The 13498-nt window shown below is 35.7% G+C and overlaps 1 protein-coding gene and 1 long non-coding RNA gene across 2 annotated transcripts; one reads left to right on the forward strand and one right to left on the reverse strand.

Moving 5' to 3' along the window:
- The first annotated feature begins 7531 nt into the window (after nt 1-7531).
- On the forward strand, nt 7532-8199 carry LOC143894754 (ATPase ASNA1 homolog). Its single transcript, XM_077401378.1, has 3 exons — nt 7532-7592; nt 7686-7881; nt 8074-8199. The coding sequence occupies exons 2-3, from the start codon at nt 7699-7701 to the stop codon at nt 8146-8148; spliced, it is 258 nt and encodes an 85-aa protein (XP_077257504.1). The 5' UTR covers nt 7532-7592; nt 7686-7698; the 3' UTR covers nt 8149-8199.
- A 2731-nt stretch (nt 8200-10930) lies between these two features.
- On the reverse strand, nt 10931-12289 carry LOC143894748 (uncharacterized). Its single transcript, XR_013256148.1, has 2 exons — nt 12162-12289; nt 10931-11768 (listed from the first exon to the last, which is right to left on the reverse strand). It is a non-coding gene; the product is annotated as an uncharacterized LOC143894748 (long non-coding RNA).
- Between the last annotated feature and the right edge of the window lie 1209 nt (nt 12290-13498).

Consider the following 13498-nt stretch of genomic DNA (forward strand, 5'->3'; position numbering starts at 1 on the left):
AATGTCAAAAATAAAAGTAACCACCCGAATAGAGGGGGTAGATTGGGTCAAACTGAAAAGAAAAGTCTGGTACCATTTTGCAAAATTCCCAATAGTTAACGAGTTATTAAATAAAACGTCTGAGCGAATGCGCGCACAAGGAGCGATAGAGGCGGGCCTCGGCGGCTGGCTGGGCTGGCACGGTGCCCGGCGCGCGGCGAGCGGTGGGGGTCGAGAGACGAGCGGCGAGCGGGGCGCGGCGCGGCGCGGCGAACGTCGAGCGACAGATGTTATACACTGCGACGAAAAAGTATTAGAGCCAGCCCATACTAAACTTACGATAATTCCTTCGCGTAAACGGGATTTTGTAGTAACTTACAATAATTTACTCCGCGTAAACGAGTGAATTATCGTAAGTTACTACAGAAGTAACGCGCTCGCGTAAACGTAGTAACAGTAGGTAGCACACGTATTGGCTATTGCATAGGCATTGCCGTAACGTCTTACGCCTTAGATAATATTAATTAGTTTAGCTTGAATTATGTGTAATAAAAACATTTAATTTTAGTAAATTTAATTATTTTGCATGTCAAAGTTTACGAGGTTTACCACAAGCCTTACTTTAACTTTTGTTTATGTTATAATAACTTTAATGGTGCGTGTCCACCTGCGAGTAAAACTCTCGAGAGTAGCTCTCGAGATTGATTCTCGCAAATGGACATATTCCTAAAGAGTACCTATAACGGAGAATGAATCGCAGCTCTCGGCGAGCGAACTTCAAGACCTACTCGCAAATCGACACGACGTTATTTTACTCTTGGAGATCAGCTCGCCAAGCTCGAACGCTGTTCGTATTTTGAGAGCTACATGATGACACAAAGGAACTTATTGAATAATGCGGAAATCATGAACCATTGTAGAATACTACTGTGACAGAAATAAAAGTTTTTTTAATTTTTATGTTTTGCGAATAAAGTGCGAAAAATTCATAATTTAAAGAATTAGATAAGAATATTTTTAATACATTCTCTGCTTATTACATGGTCAATAATTAGTAACACTTTAGTTTTACATACTTTGCACGTTTTAGTTACAGCGTTGAAATTAAATACATTTTTACATCGCAAATTAAGTACATTAAAAAAAAATTATTAAATATTTACATGTAAAAATCTAACATCAAGGTATTTCGCAAACTGAAAATTAAATAATAATATCGCACTATGTATTCCACTTCACAACTTGTAAGTCTGCAGAAACTATTTATTGTTAGGAGTCTTCAATCTCAAGCTCTCTAATTAAAGCAGATCCATCATCACCGAATGTACACCTGCGATCAATCCATTGCTTGACCCAGAAGATCTTTTTGTTGTTATTTAACAAACTTTTTCTTTTTAAAATAATGCTAGCCACTATAGTAGCCGCAAGTCTCTTCGTTTACGAGACATTATAATGTCACCACTCTCAGAGATCGACTAAAAAAGTACGTAAGTGGACACAGTTTTGAGAGAACTGTCCGAAAGAATACTCTCTGGTTTCTCACGAGATGCTCGCAAGAGTACAATGTTAGAAAAATTACTCTCAAATGGACAGTGTCAGAATAACTCGAGAGCTACTTTGGAGAGTTTTACTCGCAGGTGGACACGCGCCTTAAAACTCTCGAGAATATCTCTCGAGAGTTATTCTGACACTGTCCATTTGAAAGTAATTTTTCTGACATTGTATTCTCGCGAGCATCTCGCGAGAATCCGAAGAGTATTTTTTCGGAAAGTTCTCTCAAAACCGTATCCACTTACGTATTTTTTTAGTTGATGTCTGAGAGTGGTGACATCATAATGTCGCGTAAACGAAAAAACTTGCGGCTGCTATAGTGACTAGCATTATTTTAAAAAGGAAAAAAGCGATCATGGCGCAGAAAGATATGCGCTGCTCTAACGAGCTGAAGATCCGAGTTCAAATCCGACCGAAAATTGTCCGCGGTTTTTATTTGATCGCCACCTCTCGGAAGGGTTAATGGCAACCCGCCGAGAGTGTATCTCTAAGAAAGCAGAAGGGAGGCCTCGGATTTTATACAGGCCGAACTTCAGGAGGCTATGGCTTGAACTTGAGCTATAGTGCCGTTGAAACAACAAAAAGACCTTCTGGGTCAAGCAATGGATTGATGCAGGTGTACATTCGGTGCTGGATCTGCTTTAATTAGAGAGCTTGAGATTGAAGACTCCAAACAATAAAAAGTTTCTGCAGACTTACAAGTTGTGAAGTGGAATACATAGTGCGATATTATTATTTAGTTTTCAGTTTGCGAAATACCTTGATGTTAGATTTTTACATGTAAATATTTAATAATTTTTTTTTAATGTACTTAATTTGCGATGTAAAAATGTATTTAATTTCAACGCTGTAACTAAAACGTGCAAAGTATGTAAAACTAAAGTGTTACTAATTATTGACCATGTAATAAGCAGAGAATGTATTAAAAATATTCTTATCTAATTCTTTAAATTATGAATTTTTCGCACTTTATTCGCAAAACATAAAAATTAAAAAAACTTTTATTTCTGTCACAGTAGTATTCTACAATGGTTCATGATTTCCGCATTATTCAATAAGTTCCTTTGTGTCATCATGTAGCTCTCAAAATACGAACAGCGTTCGAGCTTGGCGAGCTGATCTCCGAGAGTAAAATAACGTCGTGTCGATTTGCGAGTAGGTCTTGAAGTTTGCTCGCCGAGAACTGCGATTCATTCTCCGTTATAGGTACTCTTTAGGAATATGTCCATTTGCGAGAATCAATCTCGAGAGCTACTCTCGAGAGTTTTACTCGCAGGTGGACACGCACCATAAAGTTATTATAACATAAACAAAAGTTAAAGTAAGGCTTGTGGTAAACCTCGTAAACTTTGACATGCAAAATAATTAAATTTACTAAAATTAAATGTTTTTATTACACATAATTCAAGCTAAACTAATTAATATTATCTAAGGCGTAAGACGTTACGGCAATGCCTATGCAATAGCCAATACGTGTGCTACCTACTGTTACTACGTTTACGCGAGCGCGTTACTTCTGTAGTAACTTACGATAATTCACTCGTTTACGCGGAGTAAATTATTGTAAGTTACTACAAAATCCCGTTTACGCGAAGGAATTATCGTAAGTTTAGTATGGGCTGGCTCTAATACTTTTTCGTCGCAGTGTATAACATCTGTCGCTCGACGTTCGCCGCGCCGCGCCGCGCCCCGCTCGCCGCTCGTCTCTCGACCCCCACCGCTCGCCGCGCGCCGGGCACCGTGCCAGCCCAGCCAGCCGCCGAGGCCCGCCTCTATCGCTCCTTGTGCGCGCATTCGCTCAGACGTTTTATTTAATAACTCGTTAACTATTGCGAATTTTGCAAAATGGTACGAGACTTTTTTTTTCAGTTTGATTCAATCTACCCCCTCTATTCGGGTGGTTACTTTTATTTTTGACACCCTGTATAGACATATATGTATACAGAAACTAATATAAGGCTTTCAAAGACCTAAGCTTAGATCGCATGGCTTTTGATTCTAATTGTTTTATTTTCATATAAATTATAAAATTTTAAAAAAATAAAATATAAATTATAAAATATAAAAAAACTAAAATATATTATAAAAATTTTAAAAATTATTTTATTATATTTCACAAAAATTATTTTTTTTTTTTTTTTTTTTACAGAAAAGGAAATTTACGTCATTGGATTCAGCTATCCCGTGGTACCAAAAAAAAAAAAAAAAGAATTTAAAAAGGGTTTAAAAATTTTGCCCCCCCGCCCCCCCCCAAAAACCCCCAAAATTAGACCGTGGGGAAGGGGGGGGTTTTCCCCCCCAAAAAAATTTAAAAGAACTTGCCCGGAATTTACAAAAAATTTTTTTTTTAAAACCCGGCCAAAAGAAAAAATTGAAAATTGAAGGGGTTTTTCCCAAAAGATTTTTTTTAAATTTTAAAAAATTTTTTAAAAAACGCAGGGTTTAAAGCTATTTTCCCCCTTTTTTTGTTTTTAAAAAATTTAAAATATTGCAAGGATAAAGTGCCCTCCCCAATGTTAACCCCTTTAATTTTAAAAACCACCCCCTGTAAAAACCCCCCAAAAAAATTTAATCGAGCCCCTTAAAAAAAATTTTTAAACCCTTTTTTTCCCCAAATTTTCCAACCCCAAAAATGGGGAAGTTATAAAATCTTGAAATAGGTGAAAAGGGGTTTTATTATTAAGCATTTTTTAAAAAATACGATCCTTAAAGGTTTGAAAAGGTTTTTAAAAGTTTTTCCCCCCAAAAATTTTTCCCACCTTTTTAACTAAAACCCCCTTTTCCTTTTTAAAATTTTTTAAACTGCGTGTTTGAAAGTTTTCCCCCCAAAAAAGGTTTTCCTTATCTTAAAAAAAAAAAAGCATTTTTTTTTTAAAGAATTGACAAAAAAAAAACACGAACAAACAAAAAACCCAACATTTGTAAAAATTTTTTTTTTTTTTTTTTTTTTTTTAAAAAATTTTTAGGAAAAAACTTGATATCCTAATTTTAAAAAAGTTTTAAATTTTTTTGGGGGGGAAAAAAACAGGGGTTTAAAATTTTTAAAACCCTTTTTTAAAAGACTAATCTTCTTTTTTTTAAATCCCCTTAAAATTTTTCCCAAAACCTTTTTCAACCATTTGGGGGAAAAAAGATAGTAGCCTAATGTGTGCCCAGAGGTGCCCCCGAACCCCAAAAGGGGCCGGGAGAAAATGCGGTCCCCCCCCCTTTTTTAGGTTTTATCCCGATCGGGGGGACCATCATGAAAAGGGGATGGCCCCCCCGGGGGGTCTTTTTAAATTTTAAAATTATTATTTAAGTTTAAATTTTAAATTTTTATTTTTTTTTTTTAATTTTTATAAAAAACCCCCAAAACTGTTTTAAAAATAATAAAATTTCTTTTCAGTGGGTATCACCACGTCGATCCAAAAAACCGCCCCCCGGGGTTTCCCCAAAAACCCCCCCGCGCGAGGAAAAATATGCGTTCACTCGCTCGGCCAAGACTTGGGGCAAAAGGCGCTAACGACGACGACGACGACAAAACCCCCACGAGGGGCGGCAAAGTTGGGGAGGACCCGCACGGGGGGCCCCGAGACGGTTTTTTTCGTTTTGGGTCGAAAAACCCCCCCGTCCCGGGGTTTTGGGGCATAAAGCGGATTTTGGGTGCGTTCCCCCATCAAAGGGAAAAGGGAAGGGCTGGGGAAAAAAGGGGAAAGGCGTCCCCCAAAAAATTTGAGGGGGCCTTTTTATTTTTACTCTTTTAAAAAAAAAAAAAAAAATAAAATTTTAATTTTTTAAAAAATTTTTTTTTTGAATTGCAAAGTAATTTTAAAGAGTAATATTTTTATGTACGGTTTTTTTTCCGAGGTGAGAACTTTTTTTTTAAATTTTATAATAGGACCCCCACAAAAAAGACGACGGTATGGAAATTAAAAAAAACATAATTTTAAAAAAATTTCCTCGGATAGTTTTTTCCTTAGAACGCCCCCATTCAATTTTAAATTTTATTCAATCATTTTTTTTAATTTTTAAAGGTTTTTTCCCCATATTATGGGGTTAAAAAAGTTTCTATCCCTTTAAAAAGGGTTAAGAGGAATTTGGGGGGGTTTGTATCAAAAAATTGAACCCCCTTTTTTCCCCGTTTTGGGGATTTTATCTCGATTTTTTTCGGGCCCCTAGCTTTTCATTCCCCTGAAGGGACTGTCTCGCGGGTGCGGCAGTTTCGGGGGTTTTGTGGGGTCGTGTGGTCTTGGTGGGGGCAGCTCGCTGTGTCGCGGGGTTTAAAACGCCCCCCCTCGTGTCCAGGGTTTTAAAATTTTTAAAACATTTTTTCCCCGGGGGTCCCCTTTTTGGTTTTTTGCTGCTTTTCTTCTTTTTAGTTTCATTTTATTTTGCCCCAAATTTTGGTCCCGGGGGTTTTAAAAGTGTAACAGAAAAAAAAAAGTAAAAGCAAAAAAGGGGCCGCAAAGCGCGCTTTTTAGTGCTAAATATTTTTTAAAATATAAAAAAAAATTAAAAAAAAACTAAAAATAACTATTTTATGGGGTTTTTTGCAACCCCCCACAATTTTTCCCAATAAACCCCAAAAATTTAGGGAAAAACCCCCGGGGAAAGGTACTTTTTGTTTTAAAAACCCGTGACATTTTTCCCTGGGTTTTCTAGCACCGTTTTAAAAACTTTGGGTGTTTGGCCCCTAAAATTTTGGAAAGCGGGGCCCCTTTCGGGGAAAACCCCTTTCCCCCAAAAATTTTAAAAACGTGGCTCAAGTTCCTCCCCCTTTCCCCAATTTTTGGTTTCCCAAATTTTAAAAAATTATGCCCTAAAGGGTTTTCATCACATTTTTTTTCGGAGATTTGGCTGCCCCAAAAAAACGTCCTAAGGTTGAAGGGGGGGTGGCCAACCTTCCGAAACCCCAAATTTTTTCGATGCACCCCCCAAATCGGGGGAAAAATTGAACGAGGTCCCAGGGGAAAATTTTCCCCCCCCTAAAAACATCATATTTGTGCGCAATAGTTGGGGAAAAATCCTCACCGTTTACGCGGTTTTTGGGGTCCCCAAGGGCCAAAAGGGCCCGCGGGTCATGCACCCCCCCAAGTAACGTGATGCGGGGCCCCCTTTGTTCGCGGAAAAATTTTTTTATTCGATCGTACCCTTTTTGGGCCTTTTTTTTCCCAAGTCACACGTTTTCCCCCAAAATGTTTTTAATACGTTTTCCCCCCAAAAAAATGTTTTTCTTTCATTCATTTCCCAAACCCCCAAAATTTTAAAAAGGGGGGGAAAACCCCCCCCCTTTTGGGGGTTGGGGTTTTTTTTTAAAGCTTGTTTTTTTTAGGGGTACGAGGTGATATCCCTGTTCTCGCCATCCCCCCCCCGAACAATTTTCCCCCCAAAAAAAAACAATTATGTTCCACTCCGTCGTTTTTTTGGGGCCGGGAAACCCCCCCCTTTTTTCAAAAATTTTTGGGGAGTTCTCGCTTTTTTGGGGAAAAAAAAACCGGGGTCCCCCCCCGGGTTTTCGGTCGGGGTCACGGCCCCCCCAAAACGCTTTTTTTGGGACTGAAATTACTGTACTCCTCCAAAAAAGGGGTTAAACGCATTTTTAAATTTTTTTTAAAAATTTAAAAAATGCAATAACGATTTTTTAAAAGACGTTAACTTATCCAAATGGGGAAAATACAGAATCATAATGCATGGAACTTTACATTTTCTTCATATTCTCAACCCCTTTTTTCCCGTAACCCGAAATTTTTAAAAAAGTATTCACCCCTTAAACCCTTTTGCAAGGGGTGGACCAGGCATTTCAATATTGAGAATTTAATTTTCACAAATTTTTTAAACGAAAAAAAGGGTTTAATGTCTCATTTTAAAAACAAAAACCATTTTTGTAAACCATAAACAATTGGGGCCCAGAATATTTCCCCTTGGGGTGTATCTTTATATTTTCAGATATATCTCCCTACATATAGTGAACGCAATACTCGCCGTCGCGCGGGGTGTTGAGTCCTACCAGCTGTGCGGTGTTGTGCTATCGACGTAGTGATACAACACTGCAACGAGAGATTTTAGTTATTCATCAGTTATTCGTAATATTCATATAAATTAGATAAATATAACAATCACATAAATTATAGAAATAATCATATAAATAATAATTGTTTTAATTAATAATCTACCAGCCATGCCGTTATCATGATGGTCCGCATGATCGGCGATGAATTCCTCATGAAGGAGCGGGACCGAAAGTACTACGCCGTGTTTGATACTGCACCTACTGGGCACACATTGAGGCTACTATCGTTTCCACAAGTGGTTGAAAAAGGATTGGGAAAATTAATGCGTTTAAAAATGAAGATTAGTCCTTTTATCACACAGGTTAGAATTAACCCATGTTATTTCACCTAAAATTAATACATTTTAACATTAGGTATATCAAGTATTCTCCCTGAATTATTTAAATTGAAAAAAAAATTTCTTTTACAAATAAGTTTGTTGTTGTTCGTTCGTAGTTTATTGCTTTGTCAAATTCTTGAAAGATAAATTAAATGATTCTTTTTTCAATTTAAGATAATGGACCTTTATGAGGACTTTCACGTCACGCAGCTTTTATTGCTAGAAAGGAAAGTGCGTGGAGTTCAATAGGTCAGGGAATTTTCGGAAAATTTCGTTAAACCGTACAACCTTAGCATTCTATGTAACAAATGTTTAATAACAATATAACTTTACACCTAATTCAAGATTTTATACACTTATATATTGCGCGTTGGAAATTTGTATAAAAAAAGGTACATCTTTAATATAATGCTCGATTAAGATATTTGTTATTGCACGTGTTAATAAATTCAACGTTCAACATTCGCATGCACTTATATACTTGCAATATTTAATTTGTATATATAATACAAATAAGCTTAAATATATAGCGTTAACATGGCGATTTATTTATTTATATAATGAAACAAAATGCATATTGGAGACAGAATCAATAATTCAATTTTCTTTGCCGTTATTAAAAATGTATTTATTAAATTACCGCAAATTCTTTTCCAATTTGTGTGAAAGCACCTACCGCACGATCTATATCTTCGGTCGAGTGCGCTGCGCTAATCTGAACACGTATTCTTGCTTTATCTTTTGGTACCACGGGATAGCTGAATCCAATGACGTAAATTTCCTTTTCTGTAAAAAAAAAAAAAAAAAAAAAATCATTCTCATGCAATATAATAGAATAAGTCGTAAAACTTTGATAATATATGGTAGGTGTTGTATATTTTATCATTGATAATTTAATTCTTTAAAAATTTTATAATTTATATGAAAATAATATTTATACTCATCATTTTATCTGCAAATGTTGTTGCTAATTTTGCATCACCCAACATAACACGACAAATAGGATGGTTATCGCCGCTGACAATGAATCCAGCTTTAGTCATCGCATTTCTGAAATGCTCGGTATTGCCTGCTAAACGATCCAAAAACTTTGTGCTGTCTGTTATAAGATCCATCAACTGTTAATAATGTATAAAGTAATGTTTAAATTAGAAAAGTTTAAATAGCACAATAAAAGTTTAATATCACTGCCGATCACTACGCATGCTGCCTGCTGCCCACCGCCTCTCTTCATCATCTTCATTACCCTCGTGGAAGCTGGGCTTCTTCACGTATTACACAGTGGCGATTGGTTGAGGTGAATCCCTCCAGGTCGATGCCGATCGACGGTGTCTTCATTTACAGACTAGACAAGCGGCTCGAGCTTTGGAGATTCACTTTTTAATCTTTCAGATCTGTAAGAATTTGATTTTTTTCTACAACCAAAAACAGAGTGTTTTGTAGGGGCAAAATACCTTGTTTTTGGCTGTAGAAAAAAATCCTGACGTGTAGGGGCAAAACTGAGGTCATATTCGGTTTCAGCAGGCGAAAATACATGGGAATACCATGGTCTAGTCCATGGCGTAAACAATATTTCTCTTTTTGTGGGCCTGTGAAGTTGGTGAAATCAACAACTTTGACCCTCCATATTTTGAAAATAAAAAGCCAGTTAAATCTAAAACTTTCTGAGGATTCATGACTCATTATAGACTATCATTTAGTACTTGTAAGTAGAAATCTAAATTCAAAGGTAAAAAAAGAGGCTATTTTTGCGGTCACTTTTTGTATAATACACATCTACGCTTACGTTTTCCGTTAAAACATATATTTTTGGTTTTATATATAACATGTAATAGTACTTTATTTGCCAGTGTTGTATATTTGGATTTCTTTAAACTGTCCGCGATTTGTTGATCCACTATAGCTTTTGCTTCTGCAAATTGTTTCTTTGGTATCTGCCATTTCTTCGGTTTCTGTGTCTTCTCCGTTTCACTCAGCTCCGTGATGCCTGTGCGCCACGCAAAAATGCCGCTTACACTTGATACAAGGCATCTCGATCAACGACGCATCCTTGCGAGGTTCCTTAGAGCACAAGAAGCTTGCCGATTGTCCTACAACGAATTTTGCGGTCTCCGTTTTTAAACACTCGTGCGAGACAATGCTTGCACACAAACGGCAAGATATTCAACAATTTGCAGTCCGCCACCGAACATTGTTCGCCAGTCGCAGGAAATTCAATTACAGCAACAAAAGGATATCGATATTATAATTGGATTTAATACTTTGGATACTGTACTTAATTTTCCGGCGTTCAAGAAGATTAGAAGAGATATTTAGTTGTGCAGTGGTGTCGGAGAATGCAGATGATTGTCGAACAATATTACATTTTGAAGATTCAACAGAAAATACAATGTTTATTCTACAGATAGTAATAACTCCTGTTTAGAGATATAGCTTTTTATTACAAAGCGACGCCATTATTTCATGTCTTTTCTTCAAAGTCTATCAACGATTATAATACAAATTTATATTGAAATTTAAGTATTCTATTAGCAAATAATACTATTACATAATGTCTACAAAAAGTATTATTATATATTCAATTTAAAAAATTTATTCGCTCTATCAAATGTAATAAACCAAAGTACCTTTAGTGCGTTTATAAAAGATATTTTACGAAGGATATTAAACAATATCAAATTTATAATACTATATAAATAATTTGTTAATTACACAACAGTAATATGTCGTAGATAATTTCATCAGTAACTTTCAGTCTATTAATAAAATACTAAATATTAAAAAGCGACGCCATCATTTCACGTGCCAGGCCTGGGCGAGGTGAACCGATCGTCGTTCTCGCGCCAGTCTCGGGGATCTGAGCTCGGTCCCGTGCCTTGGCCTCCCGCGGATCTTCCTTGCTGCGAGGCTTCCGTGGCGGCGCGAGCCGTCGTGGTCGTCCTTTTCGGCCGCTATTCAACGCTCAGCTCAGAACTCGTTGAACTCGAAAAATATTAAGACGTATTAGAAATAATTAAAACTGATAAAAATGTTATTTACAAAACGGTAATAATAAATAAAAATAATATTATTTGAAAAATTATGCAGATAATTATATATCTTGCGTCACATTTGATATTTTTGATTGATCAGATCAATTGGTCACTTTCATTTCTCCCAAATCGGTTTGTAAAAATAAATACGGCCTCTTTAAGATTATTTTTACGCTTTTCTATCAGCTTTATAATGCTTGACAAAGTGTTTGAATTTTGATTGAAATAAGTTTCTGCGAATCTATTCACCTTGGACAATTGTTTGTTAGAAAAAACATTCTGAATAATCCATAAAATAATTCTTTGCTAGTGATAAAATAATAAAACACGAAAATTCGTCGGCCTAACTGGCAATAATTTTAATATTAATACAACAACGTTTCGACCTCTACTTTGGGTCCTTATCAAGTTATAAGTTATTTAGCAATAATTGAATTGCGCGTCAGGTTTTGAATCTTATTATCATCTAAACTATATGGTTAAACTATATGGTCAGTAAGTATAACACATAGCGAACATTAGATTCAAAACCTGACGCGCAATTCAGTCATTGCTAAATAACTTATAACTTGATAAGGACCCAAAGTAGAGGTCGAAACGTTGTTGTATTAATATTAAAATTATTGCCAGTTAGGCTAACGAATTTTCGTGTTTTATTCTGAATGATATATTTATTTATCGTTCAACCTGCAGGTGGTCGTGGGATTTTCTTTGGAAATGGTTCACAGAAGCCATAAATATATGTATCCACTCATGCTCATCCACTTGTCAACACGCAGAAGAGTGTGCTATATATACGTTTGCGCAAGGAGACAGTTCCTCGTTTCTTTATATTATCTGCAAGAATATATATGATAGTTACTACAGTCTGCATTTTTGTAAAGCAAATCATATCTGACTTATAATTATAAATATATTAGAATATTTATTGCAAAATAAAATTTTCTTCTATTCCAGTAATTTTTGGCAAAATTCTACAACGTATAGAAATATATAACAAATCGTTTAGCTCATATTATATCTTAACTAGATAGACTTATCAAACGTCGCGAAATATGTAAAAGAAATAATTTAAGACTTGAAAGTTATTGGAATAATACTCTATTTTTTAATTTAAATATTTTAATTTAAATAGATTTATTTATTTATTTAATTTTTTATTTATTTATTTATTTATTTAAATTAAAATATCGTAAAAAGTATACGTTATTTAAGATGTCTTGTTCCTACCTGTTATCAGATGTTACGCTGTAAGATGCCTTTTGCTGTGTATACAAACCCTGTACGTGCTCTTTTGACAGCTATCTTAACCTCTCACTACAGCTCACTGCTGGTCACGGCCCGTCACGGCAGCTCCCTAGACACAGTGGCTCGCAGTCTCTAAATATTCGTGCGTTCCAAAACTTATCCAAAAAAAGTGTTGCAACCTTTCCGTGAACGACTGTACGACAAATAAAATCGTTACTTGGAAGTTATAAAACAGTTTCGGCTGTCATAGAAATATGTGTTAATGGGTTTATTTAGTAGTTAGCATTGAATCCATGGAAAAAAATGAATTTTTTTAAATTAATAGATTGTATGTCATAAAAGATTGTAGGGACACGAAATTTTTTATTTTTCAAAAAGCCACAACTCAAATAAAACTACATATGTATAGCTATAAAATGAGCCCCAAATGAATTTTCCAGGTGATTCCAATTTTTGGATGGGAGGTGTTTGATTTGACAGAGAATGCCCCATATACATATAAATGCGAGTCGTGGGTCGTGAGTCGTAGAAAATGGACCAATCACAATCAAATTTGAGGAGAATAATCGACTGTGATTGGTCAATTTTTACGATTCACGACTTTACGACTTGCATTGCAGACCTAGCATAAGTTCCATTGAAATTTAATCAATCAGAATAAAAGAAACTAACTTCAAGTTTAGTGAACTTTGCTCTAATTAGTCAAATTTTAATCCAATCTCAATCCCAATTTGTAATCTGATCACGGCTTAACGCGAATCGCATAACCAATCAAAGACGTTCCGCGTTTTATGTTACGCGGAACTGAATGTCTTTAATGCTAAGGGTGCCATTACATGGAGCGCGGAAACGCGGAAACGCGGAAGCGCGGAAGACAAAATTTACTAGATTTCCGTCGATCCGTTCCGTCTGTTTTGAATGCCTTAATATTACATGGAGCATATTTTGAGCGGAAAAGCGGAACGGAGAATTATAAAATATTAATTTTTAACGGTATTTATTGATTAAAATGCTTGTATTCAATAGATAAGCTGAAAAGATAAGCATATTAATAAAAATTGCAATGAATTAAGTGAACACAATTTTAAGAAATGAATATAAATGTCTATTTGTCACTATACTGTTCCGCTTTTCCGCGCAAATTGTGCTCCATGTAATATAAGGAGAAACAAACTCGCGGAACGAACGCGTCAAAATCCGTTGTCGACGCGGATACAGTATACTCCATCAAATTTCGGAGCTGTTTAATCACATTGAAAAAAAAAGCTTTTACACATACTCTTCGATTACTTTATTATTTAATAAAAGTGGCAGTATAA

The sequence above is a fragment of the Temnothorax americanus genome, unplaced genomic scaffold (genome assembly GCF_048541705.1).
Source record: "Temnothorax americanus isolate GAGA-0224 unplaced genomic scaffold, ASM4854170v1 Scaffold140, whole genome shotgun sequence".
Lineage (NCBI taxonomy): Eukaryota > Metazoa > Arthropoda > Insecta > Hymenoptera > Formicidae > Temnothorax > Temnothorax americanus.

Bases quoted from the DNA above. Each gene is read 5' to 3' on its own strand.
- LOC143894754 (XM_077401378.1), top strand. From the start codon at position 7,699: ATGATGGTCCGCATGATCGGCGATGAATTCCTCATGAAGGAGCGGGAC. The intron at 7,882-8,073 runs GTTAGAATTAAC...TTTCAATTTAAG, and splicing joins TTAGTCCTTTTATCACACAG to ATAATGGACCTTTATGAGGA.